The sequence below is a fragment of the Doryrhamphus excisus genome, chromosome 11, assembly GCF_030265055.1.
Source record: "Doryrhamphus excisus isolate RoL2022-K1 chromosome 11, RoL_Dexc_1.0, whole genome shotgun sequence".
Lineage (NCBI taxonomy): Eukaryota > Metazoa > Chordata > Actinopteri > Syngnathiformes > Syngnathidae > Doryrhamphus > Doryrhamphus excisus.
Genome location: NC_080476.1, coordinates 21,358,854 through 21,386,816, shown reverse-complemented (window position 1 = coordinate 21,386,816; position 27,963 = coordinate 21,358,854). Strand labels below are relative to the sequence as shown.

Genomic DNA, 27,963 nt, shown 5'->3' with positions numbered 1-27,963 from the left:
GAAGCGTTAAGCGAGTTTGCCCGACAGAGACTGCCGGTTGTTTTCTTCTGTTGTTTTTATTTAGAGAAAAGTCAACACATACAGCAAATGTGGCATCACTTTCAGTTACATTCCCAGCAGGAAATGATGCCAGGACAGCTAAAATAAGGACATACAAGTATGCATAGTTCATAATTCATCAAAATTAAAACTGGTGACGACAGAAAAGAAATGATCACTAGGTGTTTCCTCCAAGATTCAGATGACTTGGATGAAATAGTTCCATGATGTGAGGTGGATATCCAAAACAGCACAGAATGGGAGGTGGACTAGCTTAGCTTCTCGTTATTTTCTGTCATGCACGCCCAAGGGACAGAATTCCCCCCCGCCCTCCCAACCGATTTGAAATACTAGAGAAAGTGATGATATTTATAATTGTGTCTTTTGTACAGACACTGAACGTGAACTTGAAAGCAAGAACGTGCAACAAAATGGAGAGCAGGGAAGCATACGTGCGGATTCCCGAGTCAACTGAGAAGCACCAGACCAGCTTAGCTTCTCAGGGTTTGGAAAGGTGTGATGCTACAAGCGTGCACGTCTGAAGGTGCTCACAGAGGTCCAAGGATTGCTCAGGTGGTTTGTTGATGACAGATGAGAAGACATCAAAGGTGATTGATTTCCTGTCATGTGACCACAAGAACAGGATTGGTGGAGACCATCAGGAGAGCTGGTAGATGTTTTTCATTCTCTTTGCCGCCTCGGCTTCCTGGCCGCCATCTGAGGAGCAAAGAGTGACTCTGGGATGACGCTTAAAGCTTCATTAAGGAAACATTTGATCACGCTCACTTTGCTCCTCCCCCTTCAGCGACGCTCCACTTCGGACCACTTCCTCGTACTCTTCCTCTTCTCCACACTCATCTATATTCTTGTACGTTGGCTTAAGAAACACAAAGAAAACATTCAAACCGAACGAAAACCAAACCGAACCAAACCGAACCAAACCAAACCAAACCAAACCGAACCAAACCAAACCAAACCAAACCAAACGTGTGATTGGGCTTCACCTGCTCACTTTCACCCGACTTGTTGCCGCAGGGGAGGAGCCTTTCAATCAGCTGACCAATCATCCTGAATGTTGGCCTGTCGCTTGGCTCCAAATTCCAACACTGAGTCATCAACTGGTACCTGAAGGCAACTTTCAATGAACTTTATTGACAAAGACGTCATTCTCCGTCACTGACCGCCTAACCTTCCGTGAACTTTACTGACAAGGATCGTGGTGGACCTTTTAACCGTCAAATAACTTTATTGACAAGCTAACCTTCCATTAACTTTACTGACAAGAATCGTTGTCCAACGCCATGAATTTTTTGAGATGAACAAAGATGGAAGCTTCGGGGGCTCACATTTGTGCTGGAGCAAAGTCGGGCTGATCCATGTGGCATCCATCTTTGATCATTCTATAGAAGTTGGTATCCACGGCAACATTGGGGTAAGGACTCTTACCTGAGCATGTCAGCACACAGGTGATTAGTGAACAAGTGATTAGAGACGTTCTGTGGTGTTGCCATGGTTACCTAGAGAGAAGATTTCCCACAGCAGGACTCCATAAGACCAGACATCACTCTGGACCGTGTAAACACACTGGAAGATGCTCTCTGGAGACATCCACTTGACCGGGAGGCGTGCCTGTCACAGGAAGGGAGGAAATGAGCAGGTGGTCACCTTCTTCTTGTGTTCTTGTGTTCTTGTGTTCTTGTGTTCTTGTGTTCTTGTGTTCTTGTGTTCTTGTGTTCTTGTGTTCTTGTGTTCTTGTGTTCTTGTGTTCTTGTGTTCTTGTGTTCTTGTGTTCTTGTGTTGTGTGTCACTGACGTTCCCCTGGACAATGTAGCTGTCGTCATTGCGGATGTCTCGGGCCAAACCAAAGTCGCAGATTTTTGCAACGTGGTGGTCCGTTAGCAAAACATTCCTTGCTGCAACGTCTCTGTGGATACACTAACACGCACACAGATTTACCACACTTGTGTGTGTGTGTGTGTGTGTGTGTGTGTGCGTTCATGTTACATTTCGTGTTGACAGGAAGTCCAAACCCTGAGCCACCTGGTAGGAAAACCTTATGAGGTCACTGACAGACAAACGCTCCACGTGCCCACCTGAACGACACACGCACACGCACACGCACACGCACGTTAATGGCATCCTTGTGCTTATCAGACCTGATTGTGCATGAGTGTGTGTTACCTGAGTGGGAAAGTACTGATTGCATTTCTTGATACTCCGAACAACACGAGATTCCGCTATCACTGCAACACACACACACAAACACAACATGCTCACATGTGCACGTGTGCCACACACACACACACACACACACACACACACACACACAACATTCTCACACGTGCACATGTGAAGAAGAGAAAAAGAAAAAAAAACCTCCTGTGTCTGACGTCCTGACTCGTCACATTGGAGTATTTTGTGTCGGAGTTCAAGATGGCCGCCATGAAATCCGGGGTGTGCAGACGCAGGAAGTTGAGCAGGTCGCCATGGCAACAGTACTCAGTGATCATCAGCATGGGGCCTAGTGAGAGCGACAAAGTTCACAGAAATCCTTCTTCCGATTGGTTTTCCTTTGACCTTTGACCCCCACCTCCTTGAGTGCACGCTCCCAGGAGGTTGACGATGTTGTCATGGTAACCGAGATGGCTGAGAATCTTCAGCTCACACATGAGAGCTTCCCGCTCCTCCAGGTGGGCGCTCGCTGCGTACAAACGTGCACACGTCGACATGGACATGAATGATTGATTGCTGATTGATTGCTGATTGATAAATGGGATGGAGTGGACGGTGTACTCCATTGGCCCCTTGGCCCCTTGTCTTCGTACCGTCAACCACATGTTGTTATTGATTTATTTCATGCCGCTTGGACTATTGCCAGACATCAGCCATACATCGTCTCCGGTAGCTGTCTCCTGTTCATGGTCCTCATCTACATGGGACCCCAATCCTGGCCTCCTTGCACTGGTTACCTGTTCCATGTTCCCTGTTACTGTTCCCTGTTCCCTGTTACCTGTTACCTGTTACCTGTTCCCTGTTACCTGTTCCCTGTTACCTGTTCCCTGTTCCCTGTTCCCTGTTACTGTTCCCTGTTACTGTTCCCTGTTACTGTTACCTGTTCCCTGTTCCATGTTCCCTGTTACTGTTCCCTGTTACTGTTACCTGTTACCTGTTCCCTGTTACCTGTTCCCTGTTACTGTTCCCTGTTACTGTTCCCTGTTACTGTTACCTGTTACCTGTTCCCTGTTACCTGTTCCCTGTTACCTGTTCCCTGTTCCCTGTTACTGTTCCCTGTTACTGTTCCCTGTTACTGTTACCTGTTCCCTGTTCCATGTTCCCTGTTACTGTTCCCTGTTACTGTTACCTGTTACCTGTTACCTGTTCCCTGTTACTGTTCCCTGTTACTGTTCCCTGTTACTGTTACCTGTTACCTGTTCCCTGTTCCCTGTTACTGTTCCCTGTTACTGTTCCCTGTTACTGTTACTTACAGGATCCGGTTGAAAATGCTTCTTTTGCTTTTTAAATGGCTGAACGGGCTGCCTCCCTCATACTTACCTGACTTATTGACTGATGTTGTTCCTACCAGAACCATGAGGTCCAGCTCACACCTCCTCTTAACTACGCCTCGGTCTAATCTTAAATCTGGGGGTGTTAGGGTCTTCTCTGTCGCAGGGCCGAGACTCTGGAATGGCCTGCCTCTTAATATTCCATCACTGGAGCATTTTAAATCCGTATGGAAATCTTACTTTTATGCTCTGGCTTTGAACACAGGCTAACCTGGGCATTGTGTATTGATCAATTATTGATGTAGAATTAATGAATTATTGATGACTGATTCATCAATAATTGATGAATTATTGTGAATATCATTAATGATATATCATTAATCTATCGTTCATAAACAATCGATCGTTAATCATTCCCCAACCAATACACCTAATATATAGAAATTGATCAACCATCGCTGTATAATTGATGAATGAATGAAAATCGAGTACTGAAGTATAAATCGAGAAAAGCGGATGGCAACGCTGACAAGCAAAAATGGGAACTGACGTTTGAGCATCTTGACGGCCACCCGGGTGATATCTTCTGTCCCGAGGCCGTACGCCGTGGCTTCCACCACCTTTCCGAACGCACCAGAGCCCAAAACAGCACCTGGTGGGAAGGGTCAAAGGTCACCTGAAAAGGTCAAAGGTTCAAGGTGCCGCTGAAAGAAGATGTTTACCGAGGCGGAGCTTGTCCCGGGGAAACTCCCACTTGAGATTGTAAGGCAGCCGGTTGGGGTCGATGAAGGTGTAGTTGTTCCCGTCACAGCTCTCGATGATCTTCCAGCGAATTTCGTATTTTGGTTTCTGAACAACGATCGAGATGGACAAAAATGTTTTGGGGGAAATGTGAAGGACGCCCTTAGCATACCAACCGTTTTCATCCTACAGATGACAAGCAGCAGAAGCAACAACAGCGCCGCCATGGCGACAACGGACGCAGTGACAAAAGGCTGCGTGAGGACGCTCTGACCTCCTGCAGAGAATGAGAAGACGTTTAGGTAAGGAGCCCAACTGCTGAGGAAGGTCCTGACACGAGCTCACGAAGCAAGAAGGTGTCACATGAGCGTCCCACGCTGTTAAAGGAGACACATTCGATGGTGACATCATGGGCCGCTGGCCGAGGGAGGGGGAGGTGCTTTGTCAACTCCTCCCTTTCCAGTGTTGTGACATCATCAACTTGATCGGTGGAGATGTTGCCGCACCTGCACAGGAAGTCAAGGTCACGTGTATACGACAGGCCAGAGCGTGGGAGCGTGGGAGCGTGCGAGGGTGCGTACGTCCAGACGAGGCCGCTGCAGGTGACCCAAAGGATGGTGGGAGGGGGGAAGCCTGAGCTGCTGCAGGTCAGGGTGTCGTTCTGCACCGTGATGAGACTGCTCGGGGCGCCTTTGGTGTTGGACAACGACAGCAAAGATCAAGCATCAGTCCATGGGAAGGAAACGGGAGGATGACCGTTACGGAGCTTACGGAGAATTCTCAGGTCAAAGTTCAGGGAGGCATTGAAGAAAGAGTTAGCCAAGCGCAGCGTGTAACGACCTTTGGCCTCACGATGGACACGATGGAACAGCAGGCTGCTTTGCGACCTGCAAATGCGACAGTTTGGATGAAGACGCCGTGATGGAGGATGCTGTGCGGCCTCGCTAACCTGTAGGTGTCAAAGCTCTGGGTCTTCTGCACTTCTGTCGGTGTCACCCAGTCCAGGTTCCTGATTGGTGGATATGCTTCCACAGCGACGGTCAACATCATGTCTCCGCCCTCTAGCACGCCCACCGTGCTGCTGCGGCTGACGACATTAGGGTACGCTGCATCTGCGCTAACATTAGCGAGCAGTTCCCATTCATCTTTCATTGACTGGCTGCTAGCATTAGCATGTAGCGCCATCCGGCTGTCGGCACGCTGCTGCAGGAAGACCTTCAGGAAGGGAGCGTCTGACAGAGAGAACGGCCACGCATCAAACATTTCATTATCTTCAACACTCGACCCGCCCGCCCTTCCCACCTAAGACGCTCAGCCTTGCCGCTGCCGTCGCGTGTCCGGCCTCATTGTGAGCCGTACATGCGTAACGTCCATCGTGCCTCCGAGTCACACCCACAACGCTGAGCGTGCTGTTCATTTGCAGCCAGTTGCTGTAGCGACGCGTCACTGTAATATTTGGAGCCTGGAATGAAACATGTGACCACGTCAATTTGATCATGGCCCCCCATGGACCTGGGTCCAATTACATTCATACATCCACTTTCTACCGCTTATCCTCACGAGGGTCGCGGGCATGCTGGAGCCTATCCCAGCTGGCTTGGGGAGAGGCGGGGTCCACCCTGGACTGGTGGCCAGCCAATCCCAGGACACATATAGACAAACAACCATTCACACTCACATTCATACCTATGATGAAAAGAGAGTTGAGCCGGAAGGCAAAGCTCTCAATTAGCGGTGGATCTACGTTCCCACCCTCACCTATGGTCATGAGCTTTGGGTCAGGACCGAAAGAATGAGATGGCGGATACAGGCGGCTGAAATGAGTTTCCTCCGTAGGGGGGCTGGACTCACCCCAAGAGAGAGGGTGAGGAGCTCAGCCACCCGGGAGGGGCTCAGAGTCGAGCCGCTTCTCCTTCACATCAAGAGAAGTCAGTTGAGGTGGCTCGGGCATCTAGTCCAGATGCCTCCCGGACGCCTCCCTGGTGAGGTGTTCCGGGCATGCCCAGCCGGGAAAAGGCCCCGGGGCAGACCTAGGACACGCTGGAGGGACTATGTCCCACAGCTGGCCTGGGAACGCCTTGGTGTCCTCCCGGTGGAGCTGGAGGAGGTGGCCGGGGACCGGGAAGTCTGGGCTTCCCTACTGAGACTGCTGCCCCCGCGACCCGGACCCGGATAAGCGGAGGAAAATGGATGGATGGATATTTATTTTAAAGGATTGACAGCCCTAAGTAGCATGTTTGGGTGTCTGGAACTAATTTTCCTTCTTCTCATCTGAACGTCTCCTCTCACCTGCACATGGGGGTGTGTCCAGGTGACAGTGTAGACGTGGGAGGGGTTACTGGTCACACATGTGACCTCAAATGTTTCTCCTTCCAGATGAAAAAAAATCCTCTGATTGACAGACACGTGGGGAGGATGACGTTGTCCTGGAGGGGGGACAGGTGAGACAGTCAGGAGTCAGATGGAGAGACAGACGAGAACACCAGGAGAGAGACGGATGGAAAGACAGGTAAAGACAAGGCGTTACTTGGTGCCACCAGCAGGTCAAGGGTTTTGGATCTGAACTGTGTGCCAAGTTTCCAGCCCGAGCAGACGTAGCGTCCATTGAAGCTCCTGTGGACCTTATGGATGAGGGCTCCTCTGTGGGGATCAAAGGTCACGTTCATGCCCCTGGGCAGATGTTGGGCCTGCCGCCCATCCTGGTAGTCTGATTGGAGGGTGAGGTTTGTGACCGACGGGTCCGTCAGCAGACACCTGAACAGGAAGTCGTCGCCCTCTTTGACACTGGGGGTCATGCGAGGCGTGACAAAGACGCTGGACGGGTCGGACGGGTCTGCGAGACGATCGACATGGGAAGTGATGTCATTGGTAGTTGTAAATTGTGAGGAAGGGGGCATGGCCTTGCTCACCTTTGACATAAAGGTGGATCTGGGTGTGCGCGTGGTCCAGACTCCGGTTGATGTAGGAACAGCGATATGTCCCGGTGTGCCTGGGTGTGGAGCGCCTGACCTCCAGCACGTCACGATGCTCAGGCAGTGGACGAAATGCAGTGGTGGACCAGCGGACGGAAGCGTTGCCATTGCAACTGAGGCTGAAGGCAGAACCGGCGGTCAAGACCACTTCGGAGCCATTCAGTAGCAAATCAGAGTCCAGATGAATGAATGGCGGACAGAAATCTGGAAGGAAGACCAGCAGATGATCGTCAGTGAGCGTGGCTACCTGCAGGATTGGCTTTTATCTGGGATCATCTAACGTTTAGCCCTGATTGCATCCTGGTTGAGCCACTTGCTATCAGAGGTCCTTCACAAACACCATCTTTAAAAAGGACCAAATCTTCTCTGCCTGTACCAAAACAACAAGCTGTGAACTCCTTTATAGTAGCTCTTCCTGGACCCGTGTCCTGTACCAAGTGGCCCCTGTCTCTCTCCATGCTCGGCGATGCCAAGCGATGCCAGGCGATGAGAGCTCTGCCTTCAAGATGCTCAGACCAACATGGCTGCTGGCAGATATACGACAATGTGTATTTTACTCATTTAATGTTTGCTTTCAAACAAACAAACAATGTAGAACACGATGACAAACAATATACAGCATAGTATTTCAGCAACGTTGCAACATCGGTCTCGAATTTCGTGGCACAGGGTGGAGGGGCGTGGCGCAGCCCCTGTAGTCATCATTTCGTCCAGCGCAGTGTTCCATTTCCATAAGTGACGTGTATATTAACCAAGCTAGCGATAGCTTTGGATACATTCATTTTCTATCCTCACAAGGGATGCTGGAGCCTATCCCAGCTGTTTTTGGGGGAGAGGCGGGGTCTCATCAACAAGATGCTGGTTTGCTGTCAGCATTTTGGACCTGAGGACTGGAGCACGCGTCTTGTGCTGGAAGACACAGCCATCCAAAGGAGAGCCGACATCGGAAGTGTCATCAATGTTTTCATGCTGCTGTTGTTGACGGAACTAGTATAAGAAATTGTGTCAACGGGTCTAGGAAAGACCCGTGTTTGTCTAGTGCTTTACATCATGAACATAGCATATTATGCTAATATTTTCATGAGCTTCTCCCCAAAAGAGCAACGTGATTTTGGGTTAGGGTTCTTTAGTGCGGCATGGAGGCCACACAGTCAGGAGATGGGAAGACCTGGGTTGGAATCTCCCTGGGCCATCTCTGTGTGAAGTTGCATGTTCTCCCCGTGCATGCGTGGCTTTTCTTCGGGTATGCCCCCCCCCTCATTCCAAAAACATGCTAGGTTAATTGGCCACTCCAAATTGTCCATAGGTATGAATGTGAGTGTGAATGGTTGTTTGTCTATATGTGCCCTGGGATTGGCTGGCCACCAGTCCAGGGTGGACCTCGGCTCCCCCCCCAAGACAGCTGGGATAGGCTCCAGCATGCCCCCACCCCAATGAGGATAAGTGGCCTAGAAAATGGACGAATGGCTTCTTTAGCGTTTTTTCCCCAGGTTGATTTGTAGCAATAAAAACGTTGGCATGAGAAGAAGAAGAAGATCCTAAATGAAGGATTTGCTGAAAAGTCCAAGCTTTCTTGGATGAAAAACATGATTGGGGAAGTTTGCTTTCGGTCAGAAGAAGAGATTTTTGTTGACATGACAGTTGAGTTTGAGAAGAAAAGGAGAAGTGAAACTTTGTATTTAACGCTCATCAGCAGTTTGGAAGTCATGTCTGGAGAAGAAAAGAGGAAGAAGACAAACCATCCTCATCAGGATGGAAAAGATGTCCAACAATAAAACGTTCTTCTAGAACACCCCAAAAAGAAAACTACCAGTGTTGTTATCAATTATTATTCACCTTTCATTATCTTTATTCTTCCTTATGTCATTATTCCTGGAAAATGTGTTGATCATCTTCCTCCTGATGACGTACTTCTCCATTTTTACAACTTAGTGCATTTAAGAAGAGCCTTCTTACCTTCAGCAGAGCCACCAGAGATGATTGACAACAGGAGAAAATACAATGTCTTCATCTTCATCTTGTCCAAACTGTTTGAGACTCAAGCAGCTCAATTTCCTGACAGATGCTGGCTCCACCCATTTCCCCTGACTGACCGAGGCCCATCACGCCCACAGCCTCCCACTTGACATTTTAGGAGTCTTCCCCATCCCTGCCAGTGAGAGTGTATTAGAAATACGTATATATTCCATATCTCTTTATTAATGCGGTCAAAACTGCCGGACAGCTTGAGTGAACAATGGTAATTGACGAGAGAAGGGAGCTGGAATACAGACCTGGTCAAAACCATAAGACCAGTGTAAAAATAGCTACAATGTACCTTTTGCACATTTAGATCTTACTGAGGTTTTAGGTAGAGCTACAAAAGAACAATTCAAGTGAAGTAGGCTGACAAGTTCCAAATGTTTTTAGTCTGACTCCCCCTTCTTGCTTTTGCATCTTGTAGCTGGACCTAAAACCTCATTAAGATCCTCATGTGAAAAACGCATATTCCAGTAGGGCTAGTAGGTTGAGCTACAGAGACGATGACGGTTGTGTTTAGGGGCGGGGCCATGTGGGAGGTGTGCTGATTGACTTTACAGGTTGTGTTGGTGGAAATGTTTTACTGGTAAGAAGAAAGAGTTTTTCCAAAAGCATTGTTATGAATATCAAATGATGTGATTATGTTGAGCATCTGTTCACAGGCAGCTTTCCTCCTGATCCTCACCTCCGCCTGCTGATGTCACTTCCTGTTCTTCAGCTCTGAAAGGGAAACAGTCACCCACCTCTTCATCTTCATTATCATTATCATCATCATCATACCTTTCTGCATCCCGCGCAGCATCGCCATGAAGCTCCATGCTGACAGGAGTGATGAAAACGCCATGAGAAGGACCGGCCTCCTCCAGGTCGACTGTCATTTTGGGGCTGGGACTTCCTGTTTGCAACCAGAGAAACTGACTAGTTCAAGTTCCGAATCACATGATCGTGGGATTTTCAGACTGTTACTGCTCATGTCCGTGGATCCCTCGGCGAGTGTGGGCACCAGTACGGATGGAACCACAGCCGGATGTTTGCGTGTCAGGAAGGCATCCATCAGCCTAGTGTACATCTGGGAGGGCGATAGGAAGGAAGGAAGGAAGGAAGGAAGGAAGGAAGGAAGGAAGGAAGGAAGGAAGGAAGGAAGGAAGGAAGGAAGGAAGGAAGGAAGGAAGGAAGGAAGGAAGGAAGGAAGGAAGGAAGGAAGGAAGGAAGGAAGGAAGGAAGGAAGGAAGGAAGGAGACTTAAAGTGAGACTGGATGCTTTCAATAATTGGCCGGAATGAGGTCCCCACCTTCCTGTAGTCCTCAGACAACATAAGGTCCAAAGAGGCCACCAAGGACGAGAACAGCGGTCTGGACCCAGGACACTCGCTCCAACATGCCTTCATCATGCCGTAACTGAACACACCCCATTTCACGTGATTTAAAAAAAGAAGAAGAAAAAAATATATATATATGTATATATATGCATGTTAGCATACATGCATACACAGGTTATGATGTATGATGTCATGTTATGAGGTATGATGTCATGTTATGAGGTATGATGTCATGTTATGAGGTATGATGTCATGCTGAGGTATGCTGTCATGCTATGAGGTATGATGTCATGCTATGAGGTATGATGTCATGCTGAGGTATGCTGTCATGCTATGAGGTATGATGTCATGCTATGAGGTATGATGTCATGTTATGAGGTATGATGTCATGCTATGAGGTATGATGTCATGCTATGAGGTATGATGTCATGCTGAGGTATGCTGTCATGCTATGAGGTATGATGTCATGTATGAGGTATGATGTCATGCTATGAGGTATGATGTCATGTTATGAGGTATGATGTCATGCTATGAGGTATGATGTCATGTATGAGGTATGATGTCATGTTATGAGGTATGATGTCATGCTGAGGTATGCTGTCATGCTATGAGGTATGATGTCATGCTATGAGGTATGATGTCATGCTATGAGGTATGATGTCATGTATGAGGTATGATGTCATGTTATGAGGTATGATGTCATGCTATGAGGTATGATGTCATGCTGAGGTATGCTGTCATGCTATGAGGTATGATGTCATGTTATGAGGTATGATGTCATGCTATGAGGTATGATGTCATGTTATGAGGTATGATGTCATGCTATGAGGTATGATGTCATGCTATAAGGTATGATGTCGTGTATGAGGTATGATGTCGTGTATGAGGTATGCTGTCATGCTATGAGGTATGATGTCATGGTATGAGGTATGCTGTCATGTATGAGATATGATGTCATGCTGAGGTATGATGTCATGCTGAGGTATGATGTCATGCTATGAGGTATGCTGTCATGCTATGAGGTATGCTGTCATGCTATGAGGTATGATGTCATGCTATGAGGTATGATGTCATGCTATAAGGTATGATGTCGTGTATGAGGTATGATGTCGTGTATGAGGTATGCTGTCATGCTATGAGGTATGATGTCATGGTATGAGGTATGCTGTCATGCTATGAGGTATGATGTCATGCTATGAGGTATGATGTCATGTATGAGATATGATGTCATGCTGAGGTATGATGTCATGTTATGAGGTATGCTGTCATGCTATGAGGTATGATGTCATGCTGAGGTATGATGTCATGCTATGAGGTATGATGTCATGTATGAGGTATGATGTCATGCTATGAGGTATGATGTCATGCTATGAGGTTTGATGTCATGTATGAGGTATGATGTCATGTTATGAGGTATGCTGTCATGCTATGAGGTATGATGTCATGCTATGAGGTTTGATGTCATGTATGAGGTATGATGTCATGCTGAGGTATGATGTCATGTTATGAGGTATGCTGTCATGCTATGAGGTATGATGTCATGTATGAGGTATGATGTCATGCTGAGGTATGATGTCATGCTATGAGGTATGCTGTCATGCTATGAGGTATGATGTCATGCTGAGGTATGATGTCATGTTATGAGGTATGATGTCATGTTATGAGGTATGATGTCATGTTATGAGGTATGATGTCATGTTATGAGGTATGATGTCATGCTATGAGGTATGATGTCATGTTATGAGGTATGATGTCATGTTATGAGGTATGATGTCATGCTATGAGGTATGATGTCATGGTATGAGGTATGATGTCATGCTATGAGGTATGATGTCATGTTATGAGGTATGCTGTCATGTTATGAGGTATGATGTCATGGTATGAGGTATGATGTCATGTATGAGGTATGATGTCATGTTATGAGGTATGATGTCATGCTATGAGGTATGATGTCATGCTGAGGTATGATGTCATGCTATGAGGTATGATGTCATGTTATGAGGTATGATGTCATGCTATGAGGTTTGATGTCATGTATGAGGTATGATGTCATGCTATGAGGTTTGATGTCATGTATGGGTATGATGTCATGATATGAGGTATGATGTCATGTTATGAGGTATGATGTCATGCTATGAGGTATGATGTCATGCTATGAGGTATGATGTCATGCTATGAGGTATGATGTCATGCTATGAGGTATGATGTCATGCTGAGGTATGATGTCATGCTATGAGGTTTGATGTCATGTATGAGGTATGATGTCATGTTATGAAGTATGATGTCATGCTGAGGTATGATGTCATGCTATGAGGTTTGATGTCATGTATGAGGTATGATGTCATGCTGAGGTATGATGTCATGTTATGAGGTATGATGTCATGCTATGAGGTTTGATGTCATGTATGAGGTATGATGTCATGTTATGAAGTATGATGTCATGCTATGAGGTATGATGTCATGTATGAGGTATGATGTCATGTTATGAGGTATGATGTCATGTTATGAGGTATGATGTCATGCTATGAGGTTTGATGTCATGCTATGAGGTTTGATGTCATGTATGAGGTATGATGTCATGCTGAGGTATGATGTCATGCTATGAGGTATGATGTCATGCTATGAGGTATGATGTCATGCTATGAGGTATGATGTCATGCTGAGGTATGATGTCATGTTATGAAGTATGATGTCATGCTGAGGTATGATGTCATGTTATGAGGTATGATGTCATGATATGAGGTATGATGTCATGTTATGAGGTATGATGTCATGCTATGAGGTTTGATGTCATGTATGAGGTATGATGTCATGTTATGAAGTATGATGTCATGCTGAGGTATGATGTTGTCCTACATGTTGGAGTTGGCTTGTTGTGGTCGTGTCAGGCGGTGTCCCGTCTTCAGCGCTGAGTAGAATTCCTGGGTCGTGGTAAGGTCTGCGTATGGACTCTCACCTGGGACAAAAGACACACAAGACTGGTCCAGTTCTTCCCACGGGTCCGGCCGGTGCAGGAGTCTCACCCAAAGAGAAGATCTCCCACAGCAGAATTCCGTAGGACCACACATCACTTTGGGAGGAGTAAGTATTTTGGAAGATGCTCTCTGGGGACATCCACTTGAGTGGCAGCAAGGTCTGCTGGGAAAAGACTGACATGTTGACTTTGTCACTTGATGAACTGTCACCGTGTCATCAACTGACATGTCCTCGGGTTACGTAGTTTTCGTCCTTCAGTAGGTCCCGAGCCAGACCCAAGTCGCCAACCTTGGCCAGCCCCTCCTCACACACCAGAACGTTCCTAGCTGCCAGGTCTCTGTGGACACACTGTTGGAACACATCTAGACTTTTCTCAGCAGCCCCCCAGCGGTCACCTGTGTGAGCGTACGTTACGGGAGGACAGGAAGTCCATGGCGCGGGCCACCTGGTAGGAGAAGCTGAGGAGGTCCTTTGGTTCAAGGACAGCAGAGTCACTGAGGAAGAGCGGCGACGCCTCCTGCTGGCCTGCAGGGAAATGACACTAATTCCAAGTAGGTGCACCTTATGTATGACATCCCTTCCCATATTTAGGCTGAACCCCCATTCCACCGCTTGGCCCTTGGCCTTACCCCTTAGTTCACGACAATTAAGTGGCATCCCAATTCCCCTTAAACCGAGGGGTAAGGGGTAAGTGCTAATGGCTATACACCCCTTGATACCTAGTATGGTAGGGGGCCAACCTTGGAACCGAGGGGAAGGAGGAGCTACAACATTTGCTGAGAAGATGGAAGTATGGAGACAGAAAGAAAGATACAAATGTAAGTAATTATGCATAATTATTGACTTTCACAGGAACGTCATTCATGTTTTATGATATATTCAATAAGCTGCTACTCCACCTAAATACTGTCCGTGTATTGAATTGTGGCTAGTTCCACCTAGCTGGCTCACACGGATATAACTTCACTGCAAAGTAGCGCATGTCCTAAATGATGAGACCATGACGGGATGGAGACAGCCACTACGTTAGCGTGGGAGACACATGGGTGCATTCGCAGTCACACCCCACCTCAACGCCTTTGCCGCTATATCACCCCCATCCCCCACCCGGTGCGGGCATGACAGGGACCACGGCTTGGGCCGTAATTGGCTGCAGTAGCTGCGGCTGGCCGCGCTGGGAGACCTTTGACCTTTCCCCTTTGTGGCGGCTAATATGCCGAGGGTTTTTTTAACAGTCCCACAAAGTGCTCCCATATTTTAGCAGCTTAGTTTGGAATTGTATTTTTTTTCTCTCAATCCTCCAGTGTTGTTCCCCTTCCTACCCCCCCCCCCCCATCGCCCAATCATCCTGTCCTGTCACCCCTTGTTCTACTGCATAGTAAGTTGTATATGTATGGATGGATGATTGCACAATTTGGCTTGTACTTCTGTATAAGTGACAAGAATAAAGGGCCATCTCTTCATCAATGAAGTGTCCTCAAATGAAATGGATGTGGAATAGAAGATACGTAGGATGATACTTACCTCCGGTATTTATCAGTGCTCATGGGCAACGTTATCCTCATGTCACCATGCCAAATACACTTTCACCCGCCATGACCACAACATGAATGAACCAATGAGTGAACCACCTCCAGCAACATAATCAGGGCTATGTTTTGACGTGTGCAGTGGGGGGGCATGGCTTCAGGTCAAATGTCTGAAGGGGGTTTGGGTGAGGGTTAGGGTTACGTCAAAATCATCTCAATGAAGTGACAGCAGATATGATTTCTTCTTGGCCAGTAAATTGCAGGACAGGTTGGATAAACGCCACGTACACGTCTGACGAAGGCCATCAATCATCACAATCATCTTTCACCTGCCAGGCGGTGCACGTTGTCATGCACGTCGATAAGCTCCTCCTGCTGGTTCATGTCCATGTAACCTCCATCAGCCTCTCTGCAACATCACATGTTGCGTTCATGCTTGTGCGTGTGCACCTGAATGTGTGTGTGTGTGTGTTAACCTCTCGGCGTGTGTGTCGTTATGTACAAAGGCGTGTCTGTGGCGTTGCAGGTAAGTCCGCAGGTCTCCATGGCAACAGAACTCAGTGATCACATAGAGAGGACCTTCAAACAAAAACCAACAAACATGAAACTGGTGCTGACCAGCAGGGGGCGTAGACTTTCACTGGCGTCTCACCTGCTGTGGTGCAAGCGCCCAGCAGGTTGACGATGTTCAGATGAGGACCCAGATGACACAAAACCTTCAACTCCGACAACAAAGACTGATGAGCACCTCTGTTGGCTGAACACACACACACACACACACACACACGAGTGTAAGACTCCACTGTGGGGTGAGTGAAGACACGCAGGTAAGTAGAGTACACAGTACACACCTTTCACCATCTTCACAGACACCTTGGTCAGCGTCTGGGATGTGAGCAGACCAGGAACGGTGGCTTCCATGACGCAACCAAAAGCACCTGAACCCAGCACCTGACCTGAAGACAGAGTCATCAGGACCAGCGTCTATGAGCCGCATCATGTATCTCGTGGTAGTACCTAATACTACGTTTTCTCTTGGTATTTCCCACGAGGCACTGTAGGGCAGGAGGGCGGGGTCCAGGTAGGTGCGGTCTTGTCCATCAGGACTCACAGAACCAATCAGCCTCCAACCAACTTGATATCCAGGTTTCTGAAAGCAAAAACTTAGCAAAATATCTCGAGTACAAATACTTCTCTAGTGCTTCTTTTCTAGTACCGCTGTTATTACCAGCAGCAGTACTGCTTATTCTAGTACAGGGGGCAGCAACCCACGGCTCCAGAGCCGCACGTGGCTCTTCAGCCTCTTTGTTGTGGCTCCCTTTGCAACGCTGGAATATTTTTTAACACCCGAGTGGGGAAAACGCACGTCTTTGTAACCAGTTGTAAAAAATCCAACTTTGTATAAGCCCGTGAATGCATCCTGGCTGAGTTCTGGGTGGGCGAGGTTAGGTGATTGGACGAGCCTGAGGATGAGCACCCAAGATGCGATTCAGTTCTCTGTTTGACATTTCCATCAAATAAATTGGAGATCATTTTAAAAGTGCAGCATGGGAACTTGTTTGCGCCGCAGTAAACAAATCACATAAGTTTACAGTAATTTTACCCAAGTTTATCTTCAATACTAGCAAGAGTACTCCATCCACCATTTCTATTTCTATTTCTATTTCTTCTATTCTCTTCTTAGACTTTAGAAGACCTTCTTTTAAAGCTATGTTTTACAGCTCCAGGCTATTTTTCTTTAGTGGGCAAGGTGGTAAAATGGCTTTTTTCATAGAAAAGGTTGGCGACCCCTGTACTAGTACATGATATTACTATGACTACCTACTAGTACCACTGTTACTGCCACCAGCAGTACTGCTGATACTAGTACATGATATTACTATGACTACCTACTAGTACCACTGTTACTGCCACCAGCAGTACTGCTGATACTAGTACATGATATTACTATGACTACCTACTAGTACCACTGTTACTGCCACCAGCAGTACTGCTGATACTAGTACATGATATTACTATGACTACCTACTAGTACCACTGTTACTGCCACCAGCAGTACTGCTGATACTAGTACATGATATTACTATGACTACCTACTAGTACCACTGTTACTACCACCAGCAGTACTGCTGATACTAGTACATGATATTACTATGACTACCTACTAGTACCACTGTTACTACCACCAGCAGTACTGCTGATACTAGTACATGATATTACTATGACTACCTACTAGTACCACTGTTACTGCCACCAGCAGTACTGCTGATACTAGTACATGATATTACTATGACTAGCTACTAGTACCTCTGTTACTGCCACCAGCAGTACTGCTGATACTAGTACATGATATTACTATGACTACCTACTAGTACCACTGTTACTGCCACCAGCAGTACTGCTGATACTAGTACATGATATTACTATGACTACCTACTAGTACCACTGTTACTACCACCAGCAGTACTGCTGATACTAGTACATGATATTACTATGACTACCTACTAGTACCACTGTTACTACCACCAGCAGTACTGCTGATACTAGTACATGATATTACTATGACTACCTACTAGTACCACTGTTACTGCCACCAGCAGTACTGCTGATACTAGTACAACATATTACTATGACTACCTACTAGTACCACTGTTACTACAAGCGCAGTACTGCTGATACTAGTACATGATATTACTATGACTACCTACTAGTACCACTGTTACTACAAGCGCAGTACTGCTGATACTAGTACAACATATTACTATGACTACCTACTAGTACCACTGTGATTACAAGCAGCAGTACTGCTGATACTAGTACAATATATTACTATGACTACCTACTAGTACCACTGTGATTACAAGCAGCAGTACTGCTGATACTAGAACAATATATTACTATGACTACCTACTAGTACCACTGTGATTACAAGCAGCAGTACTGCTGATACTAGTACAACATATTACTATGACTACCTACTAGTACCACTGTGATTACAAGCAGCAGTACTGCTGATACTGGTATTACTATTACAGTGAGCTACAAAGTAACTTTAGTGTTTGTTACAATCAGCAAATATACACTTTGAATACCATTCCATTTGTACACTCCGTGTGCGGTAGAAGTACAAACAATACAGACTTTTCTCCACAGGATGATGAGTATGATGAGGAAGATGATGGCGATGACGACCAGAATGAGAATCGGCGCCAACATGGCCACCTGAGACAAAAGAGCTGGACAGGAAGCGGTAGCTGAGTACTTAGAGCAAGAGTACTATGACCAGTGTACGTGCTAAGCGAGGCATGCCGTGTCGAACTCATCAACCAGCACCATAACGTACAAGCCGATACCAGGCGAAGGTCTCTGGCTCGTCTACCGGCAGAGTTGGAGGCCTCACAGCGGACGGCGAAGAAGGAAGCTGGAGTCTGCAGAGTCAGCACGCTGCGCACCTGCATGGGAGAAACACGGGCGATGATGTATGATGTATGAATATGTTGTTTATTCTAAATTCATTTTTTAGCCGTGACTTAAATGGACAAGTCAGTCAGCTGTATTATTAGTAGTATTTATTATTCTTATGATGTCTGATCACAACTGGGCTTTATTTGGTCTCAAACATGTTGATAATAATATCTGTTAGCATTCATTTGTGGGAGAATAAACCACCCACAATGCACTTGCATTGTTTTGTGTTTTCATGGTACCTTCCTTCAAATCTGTGTTCAAATCTCCACAGTAAGAAAAGCAGGAAAAAGGGGGAAGATAGGAATAGAGGAATAGAAGACTGCTTGTGGAGAAGAATGAAGGGTTTTGAACAATCAACAGAAAAAGAAATGTATGAAGATGATTGCCAACTAATAAGAAGGAGTGAAAGAAAGGGTGGAATTGGTGCTGACTGGAAAATAAAGTAAGTATAATAAAGAAGGGTGAGGTGACGGTTACCTGGGTTAGACCCTCGTCCGCCATGACAGTGATGCTCTCTTGCAGCACCACACCCTCGGAGGCAGCGGATTGGCTCCTCCAGCTTCCTGTCCCGTTAGCGCACCTGCACACAAACAATTCCGTCACCTATTTTTCGATTTTCTGTCCTCTTTGCAGTCCCCGTTCTTCAACTGCCTTTGTGTTTCTTTCCACTCTGGTGACTCCAGAAGAAGCCGATGGCACCCACTCGCTTCGTTGCTTCAGGCACACCCGATGCTGTGATGCTGTTGCCTTTTCCCACCACAATCAGTGGCTCTACCCAAGTGTTTTACCCACTGGTAGTCCCGCAGAGCACATTAGACGTGCTGTATAAAAGCTAATGCTAAAATGCTAAAGCTACTTAGCATTGAGAGACATCTTGAAGTAACCTCTTTTCTTGAGAACTCGGAACTGTCCAGCCGTTACTTTGGATGGGATTGGGGATCCAACACGTATGGATGATGTTAAAAGATACATCACCTTTATTATCCACTCCTCTACCGTTTATCGACTCCCATGAAGTTGGGAGCACTGGGGAGCGTGAAGCAACCACAGCGGAGGGGGTGTGCCTGGAGGTGGTCCAGCTGAATTAGCTGCACCTTCTGGAAGCTCTAGAAAGCTTTGTGTGCTGGTTATGTTGTGTAGCTGCTCTCCACAACTCAACACAAAGAGCCCAAAAATGAGCATTCCCTTTAAGGAATAAGAATCATAATTATCATCATAATCATCATAATCCTCATTTGCTTTACAGAGACTTGATACTCCATTTTAGTTTTCTGACTTTGTATCGGTTTTGTTGGTCATTGTGATTTTCATTTAGGTGCTGAAAGAGTCCATTTTATTTTGTGTTTTTTTGCTTGAATTTATTATGTTCTTAGTTGACTTCATTTGATTGACATTTGATTGACATTCCAAAGACAATGGTAGGAATTCAACCTCATTGCTTTCAATAGGCATTATTATGACACATATTATCTTACATTCATGAAATAATGCCCTCCAAAAAATCATCTGTAGGACAACTATCGTCCCACAACATGTACCGTGACAGGCCCACTGATGTGCCACCAACCTTGTTTTGTTAGCGTGTGCGTGGGCGTATGTGTGCGTGTCCTTTACCCATCCGCACTGTGACATGTGAACCAGGTGACAGAAGGGGGCGGGGCGCCTTCGCTGACACATAGCATGGCCTGGCTGCTCGACTCCGTCAGCAAGGTTATTTTTGGGGGTGCTGCACACACACACACACACACACACACACACACACACACACACACACACACACAGAATGAAGCGTGAGCAGAGAAATGAAATAAAGTTGGATCATCATTATTGTCTGACCTTTGACCTCCAGGTGGAAGACAACCTCATCTCGGGCATCCTGGTTTGAAGCGGTCACGGTGTAACATCCTGTCTGATTCAGACGGACTGGCCGCACGGTCAGCGTGCTCACGTAGCTGCCGTCATCCGTATGGTGATTGGTTGAAATATTGATTGATTGGCACGCCGTCCTCGCCTTCTTACCTGCTGCCTGCCACGTGTGTGATGGATACTGAGCTTGTTTCCGTGACGACACCCTGCTTGTCTTTGGTCCATACTATAGTGGGGGGAGGGTGGGCTTCCACCAGCACACGGAGCTCTACCGTGTGGTAGATGAGACATGACATGTTGGTGTCATGTGACGGGCGCACCAAAACGTAGCCTCCGTCTGCAGACAGTCCACCTGTAAGCGTGTGTGCACGTGTGTGTGTGCACGTGTGCGTGCACGTGTGCGTGCACGTGTGTGCGCTCTCACCCAGTACAGTTACAGTCATGTTCTTTTCCACAGTTCGCCCTTGAAGTGTTTCCTGCACCGAGCATGCGTACACACCTGCAACAAACACCTCCTCCTTGCTTACCGGGGCAGCTTCTCAACTCACGCATCATCACTACAGAGGGATCATCAACACCTACCAGAGTCTGACTGCCTTGCTGCCGGGATGCTAACAAAGGAACGAATTTCATTGGGCAGAAATTCCGTGAGTGGCTCGATTTCCTGTAAAAACACCAACCAATCACTTAATCAAGTCCTATGTGGGCGGAGACTGAGCCACCTGTCAATCAAGTCATATGTGGGCGGAGACTAGGTTACCTTCTTGCGTGGGAAGTCCCAAGAGAAATATACCATCTCGGTGTCTTGGACCGTGCAGTTGACAGTAAGAGGTTCTCCTCGCTTCAACACTGTGCTGGAAGCTATCAAGTCCACCTGCATCTCCTTGGCGACTGACGGGTGAGCCACACAGGTGAGCCACAGACAGGTCAGACGAACAGGTGAGTGGAGGCTCCAAACTCACCTACAATGCTGAAAACGTAGTACACCTGTGACTGGGTCTGCTCGGAACCGTTGGACGCCACACACACGTACGACGAGTCATTCAGGTGACCCGTGAAGCCGTGAGCAGGCTCGTACTTCATTCCAGGAAGTGGAATTGTGTCTCCACGCTCGTACAGGCTGACGTTCAGAAGCGGGTCGGATACGACGCACGGAATTGTGTCTTCCTCCTTCTCCTTCATCACCACACCTGGACCAAGCGGAACAAACCATTCGTCTGGACCTGAGGGGGACAAAAGAAATCATCAGGCCCATGATGACGACTCTTCCATTACAACAAAGGTTACAGGTCACCTCGTCCTGGGATGAAGATGTCCATCTGTCTGATCTGATTGGACGAGGACTCCTCACACGCATATCTCCCAGAATTCCTCCAGCTGGCATTGGAGAGCTGCAGGACGCTTCTGGATTTCTGGTAGTCCACCACAATCCCGTCATCATGGAAATCCTGTCTAGGCAAACGCCATGACACCTGACCCCAGCCAGAACATACCTGACAGACAGACAGGTACCATCACCATACACCTGACAGACAGACAGGTACCATCACCATACACCTGACAGACAGACAGGTACCATGACCATACACCTGACAGACAGACAGGTACCATGACCATACACCTGACAGACAGACAGGTACCATGACCATACACCTGACAGACAGACAGGTACCATGACCATACACCTGACAGACAGACAGGTACCATCACCATACACCTGACAGACAGACAGGTACCATCACCATACACCTGACAGACAGACAGGTACCATCACCATACACCTGACAGACAGACAGGTACCATGACCATACACCTGACAGACAGACAGGTACCATGACCATACACCTGACAGACAGACAGGTACCATGACCATACACCTGACAGACAGACAGGTACCATGACCATACACCTGACAGACAGACAGGTACCATCACCATATACCTGACAGACAGACAGGTACCATGACCATACACCTGACAGACAGACAGGTACCATGACCATACACCTGACAGACAGACAGGTACCATCACCATACACCTGACTGACAGACAGACAGGTACCATCACCATACACCTGACAGACAGACAGGTACCATGACCATACACCTGACAGACAGACAGGTACCATCACCATACACCTGACAGACAGACAGGTACCATCACCATACACCTGACAGACAGACAGGTACCATCACCATACACCTGACAGACAGACAGGTACCATGACCATACACCTGACAGACAGACAGGTACCATGACCATACACCTGACAGACAGACAGGTACCATGACCATACACCTGACAGACAGACAGGTACCATGACCATACACCTGACAGACAGACAGGTACCATCACCATATACCTGACAGACAGACAGGTACCATGACCATACACCTGACAGACAGACAGGTACCATGACCATACACCTGACAGACAGACAGGTACCATCACCATACACCTGACTGACAGACAGACAGGTACCATCACCATACACCTGACAGACAGACAGGTACCATGACCATACACCTGACAGACAGACAGGTACCATGACCATACACCTGACAGACAGACAGGTACCATGACCATACACCTGACAGACAGACAGGTACCATGACCATACACCTGACAGACAGACAGGTACCATGACCATACACCTGACAGACAGACAGGTACCATGACCATACACCTGACAGACAGACAGGTACCATGACCATACACCTGACAGACAGACAGGTACCATGACCATACACCTGACAGACAGACAGGTACCATGACCATACACCTGACAGACAGACAGGTACCATGACCATACACCTGACTGACAGACAGGTACCATGACCATACACCTGACAGACAGACAGGTACCATGACCATACACCTGACAGACAGACAGGTACCATGACCATACACCTGACAGACAGACAGACAGGTACCATGACCATACACCTGACAGACAGACAGGTACCATGACCATACACCTGACAGACAGACAGGTACCATGACCATACACCTGACAGACAGACAGGTACCATGACCATACACCTGACAGACAGACAGGTACCATGACCATACACCTGACAGACAGACAGGTACCATGACCATACACCTGACAGACAGACAGGTACCATCACCATACACCTGACAGACAGACAGGTACCATGACCATACACCTGACAGACAGACAGGTACCATGACCATACACCTGACAGACAGACAGACAGGTACCATGACCATACACCTGACAGACAGACAGGTACCATGACCATACACCTGACAGACAGACAGGTACCATGACCATACACCTGACAGACAGACAGGTACCATGACCATACACCTGACAGACAGACAGGTACCATGACCATACACCTGACAGACAGACAGGTACCATGACCATACACCTGACTGACAGACAGGTACCATGACCATACACCTGACAGACAGACAGGTACCATGACCATACACCTGACAGACAGACAGGTACCATGACCATACACCTGACAGACAGACAGACAGGTACCATGACCATACACCTGACAGACAGACAGGTACCATGACCATACACCTGACAGACAGACAGGTACCATGACCATACACCTGACAGACAGACAGGTACCATGACCATACACCTGACAGACAGACAGGTACCATGACCATACACCTGACAGACAGACAGGTACCATGACCATACACCTGACAGACAGACAGGTACCATCACCATACACCTGACAGACAGACAGGTACCATGACCATACACCTGACAGACAGACAGGTACCATGACCATACACCTGACAGACAGACAGACAGGTACCATGACCATACACCTGACAGACAGACAGGTACCATGACCATACACCTGACAGACAGACAGGTACCATGACCATACACCTGACAGACAGACAGGTACCATGACCATACACCTGACAGACAGACAGGTACCATGACCATACACCTGACAGACAGACAGGTACCATGACCATACACCTGACAGACAGACAGGTACCATGACCATACACCTGACAGACAGACAGGTACCATGACCATACACCTGACAGACAGACAGGTACCATCACCATACACCTGACAGACAGACAGGTACCATGACCATACACCTGACAGACAGACAGGTACCATCACCATACACCTGACAGACAGACAGGTACCATGACCATACACCTGACAGACAGACAGGTACCATGACCATACACCTGACAGACAGACAGGTACCATGACCATACACCTGACAGACAGACAGGTGCCACGGTAGAGAGAGAAGGGTGCCACGGTAGAGAGAGAGACGGGTGCCATGGGAGAGAGAGAGACGGGTGCTACTGACCACAGTAAAGTTTGAGTGAGGGCTGAGTAGAACCTGGCTGGCGAGTGGAAGCATCTCCAGAGTGACACCCCCCTCAGGATGAAGCAGGAGCATTCCTACCCACACACACACACACACACACACACACACACACACACACACACACACACAGTAAGGCTATCCAGCCAATCAGGACGCAGTTGATCATTTTCAGGTGTTGCTACTCACCAAACAGGAAGTGCAGCAGTGTCAAACTTCCTGTTTGTCGTGTGACGGACACCAGCATGGCTAGTGAGTGTGACAGGGAAGGTTTTGTTGTTTGTTGTTGTGTATGCGCATGCTCATGGGATTGTGAGCATGTTAGCATGCTAGCTAGTCTGAGGGCTTTTGGGAGGCAGGACGTCGGTGTGGAGAAATGCGATGAGTGAAGGCAGCGGAAGGCCATGGAACGTGGGCGGGGATGTTGTCCCTGTGCTTTTGTGGGTTCTTTCCTCCCAGGCCAAGTATGCGTGTCATAGATGCTCTACGTCAGCCTCTCACTGGGGGTCGAGCACAAAGAGTGAAAGGATGATGAATGAGGTTGGGGGGCCAGACTGTTTTTGATACACGCACCCTATTTTATGTTTGCTGTAAAAGTAAAAGTGTAAAAGTGTAAAAGTGTAAAACATGGGCTACATGTGCTTGGGTCCCTTTTTCAGAAGCAATTTCAACAGATGAAAGTGAATGTGATGGTTTATGATTGAATAAGACCTGTGGAATGTATGAATGAATAAAGGATGGAATATACAATATGAACTTCTTTTCCCTCCAGGGGTCCCACAGCAAACCAATCTCCTAGTTTTGAGGCACGTATTGCAGGGTGCAGAACTATCACTCTCTCAAAGACTGGAAGTCCCGCACATGGGGGGCATGCTCCGTTCTGGATGCTGCAGCGGGGGCGGAACTGATCGGTGGAGGGGGATCGGAGTTTTAAAGCAAATATCAGCCGATGTCGACACTGTCCTTTTTAACTGATAACGGCCGATACCGATCTGGGGCCGATCCATCGGCGCTCCCCTAATCTCTGGTCCTTTCGTCACGGACGCCACACTTCCTCTTTATCACTAGGCGGACAGCGAGATGCATTCACAGACACAACAAAGTGGTTATTATGCGTGCAAGAGAAATGCAAAGAAAAACAAGATGTGGATATTCCGTTCATGGTGAGGAGAAGGAACGTTTGTGTGTGGAAGTATTTACTCGGCAGACCGCTCAGTCGTTGCTGATAAACGCCAGCAAAGTTGGCTGAGCGAATGGAAGAAAGCGGGGTTAGCGTGTGTGGTTGTGTGACTGGCTGGATGAGGATGTTTTGACCGAGTTGATTTCAGGGCTTTAATGTAAGGAAGGTTTTACAGGGCCTGATGATGACGTGGAAGTGAAAAAACTTATCCGTAAATATACACACACACGGAACACACTTCTGTGACCGAGAGTGCTTGCCCCGTGTCTGCGTAAAGAAAACAAGAGTGTGATAAAAATATCTTCCATATGGAGGAGAATTGGCATGGGTGACTACATCTTCCTTCATGACAAGCACAGGCATTACAGTTGGTTGGAGATGTAGGTTGGAGATGTAGGTTGGAGATGTAGGTTGGAGATGTAGGTTGGAGATGTAGGTTGGAGATGTAGGTTGGAGATGTAGGTTGGAGATGTAGTAGCGATGCGTGCAGAGGTCTATTTCATGATATGATATCAAGCTCTGTAGCTTTTTATACAAGACTCTGCTGAATTGACATTTTATGGAACATCATATTGTGGAACATTCTAAAAATATCCATGGTCCATATCGCCCAACCCTACTGGAAACCCCTTTGGACTAAACGTTTACATCACATGTCATATACATGACATACAGTATTTACATGGCATTTACATGATAAAACACTTAAGTGCTGCAGTACTCACGTGTCATAAGATGTCAGGACTCCAACGGAAAGTTTGGTCGAACCTGTCCCCCTTTGCCTCTTCTTGGTCTTCACTGTGGGATTCCAGGATTCCAGTCTCTGGACGAATGGAAACAAACGGACTCAGTGAGAGAGAGAGAGAGAGAGAGAGAGAGAGAGAGAGAGAGAGAGAGAGAGAGAGAACGTCTGTTTTCAATTTGCTTCTCTGCCAGTCCTGACAGGAAGTCAACTGACTCCAACACACACACACACACACACCGACAGTCATCACTGGTGTAAAAGTCTCTTTGAAGACGTTTAGATTTTTGGGTCTTCATCCATATCTGTACTCAAAAACTCAAAGTACTAACAGTACTAACAGTACTACTCTCCGCCGAGATGTACTCCACTCGTGGCTGTATGTTAATTCAGCGCTCTAACATAGAAATGTTGTCCTAGTCCGCCACCCAGCGGTGGAGAGAGGAAGCGCAGCCTAGGTAACACTCAATGGAGAAATGAAGTACTGTAATGTACTCCATTACTCCTTTACAGCAATACTCAACTAGAGAAGAACTCAGAGAACGCAGACCTCCGCCGGGCACCATTGTTCATCATAGTTCCTGCGCCGTGCCATTGGCTGGCCCCTGGTCTAAGGTGTGGCCCCTGGTCCAAGGTGTGGCCCCTGGTCCAAGGTGTACCCCCCCCCCCCCCCCCCCACTCCAGCCGGCTGATCTAGCTGGATCGCCCCCCATTTTCCACTGTGTTTTCCACATTTGTACATCTCTCTGCTGATGTTGGCATTGAACTGCCAGCTAAATTGGAGTTCCAGCTGCTATTGACGGGATGTCTCTGTGGTGACGTGGCTGAAGTCCGGTGTTATGCTAGCGTTAGCCATTTAGCATGGAACTACCACAATGTTGCACATTAGCACTCATCAAATCTTACCTTTCTTACCTATGTGCATTCCCACATAGTACCGGCATTCGGGAGCAAGTATGAGGTGAAAGAAAAAGGGAAATACATCCAAATACATCCAAATACATCCAAATACGTCCAAATACGTCCAAATACATCCAAATACATCCATACGGCCCTCGGCATCGGAGAACGGTGCATCGGTGCGTTCACTGGCCGTCGAAGAAGTAGGACAAACCGCATTAAACATTCAAAAACTGTGGAAATAGTCAGAGTATTGTAATAAAATAATATTTTCTGTAATATAATGATGAATTTCTAAGTATTTTAATGTGTTTTAAAAGAGAAATGAAATGACATTAGGTTTGCAATTAGGATGAAAT

The 27,963-nt window shown here is 47.3% G+C and overlaps 1 protein-coding gene across 8 annotated transcripts; it reads right to left on the bottom strand.

Annotated features, from left to right (window-relative positions):
• Positions 1-21: 21 nt before the first annotated feature.
• On the bottom strand, positions 22-27,751 carry csf1rb (colony stimulating factor 1 receptor, b). 8 transcript variants are annotated; one of them, XM_058087636.1, is made up of 49 exons: positions 27,611-27,751; positions 26,688-26,785; positions 24,972-25,846; positions 24,765-24,859; positions 21,726-21,924; positions 21,394-21,654; positions 21,192-21,322; positions 21,014-21,095; positions 20,856-20,930; positions 20,585-20,768; positions 20,402-20,517; positions 20,180-20,291; positions 19,043-19,145; positions 18,441-18,549; positions 18,239-18,333; positions 16,115-16,247; positions 15,949-16,053; positions 15,750-15,854; positions 15,574-15,676; positions 15,427-15,506; positions 13,978-14,093; positions 13,794-13,916; positions 13,616-13,730; positions 13,449-13,548; positions 10,566-10,671; positions 10,241-10,343; positions 10,055-10,169; positions 9,960-9,994; positions 7,193-7,459; positions 6,811-7,116; positions 6,573-6,709; positions 5,586-5,745; positions 5,233-5,515; positions 5,055-5,170; positions 4,865-4,973; positions 4,629-4,789; positions 4,460-4,560; positions 4,265-4,391; positions 4,093-4,194; positions 2,630-2,740; positions 2,416-2,560; positions 2,221-2,282; positions 2,044-2,132; positions 1,852-1,974; positions 1,557-1,668; positions 1,386-1,485; positions 1,044-1,164; positions 826-916; positions 22-756 (listed from the first exon to the last, which is right to left on the bottom strand). In XM_058087636.1, exons 3-49 carry the CDS (start codon positions 25,186-25,188, stop codon positions 698-700), a joined length of 6,000 nt encoding a protein of 1,999 aa, XP_057943619.1. In that variant the 5' UTR covers positions 25,189-25,846; positions 26,688-26,785; positions 27,611-27,751; the 3' UTR covers positions 22-697. The 8 variants fall into 8 exon arrangements, with proteins under 8 accessions (XP_057943619.1, XP_057943618.1, XP_057943622.1 ...); XM_058087635.1 differs by having other exon boundaries at positions 24,972-25,282; XM_058087639.1 differs by having other exon boundaries at positions 14,014-14,093; positions 24,972-25,282.
• Between the last annotated feature and the right edge of the window lie 212 nt (positions 27,752-27,963).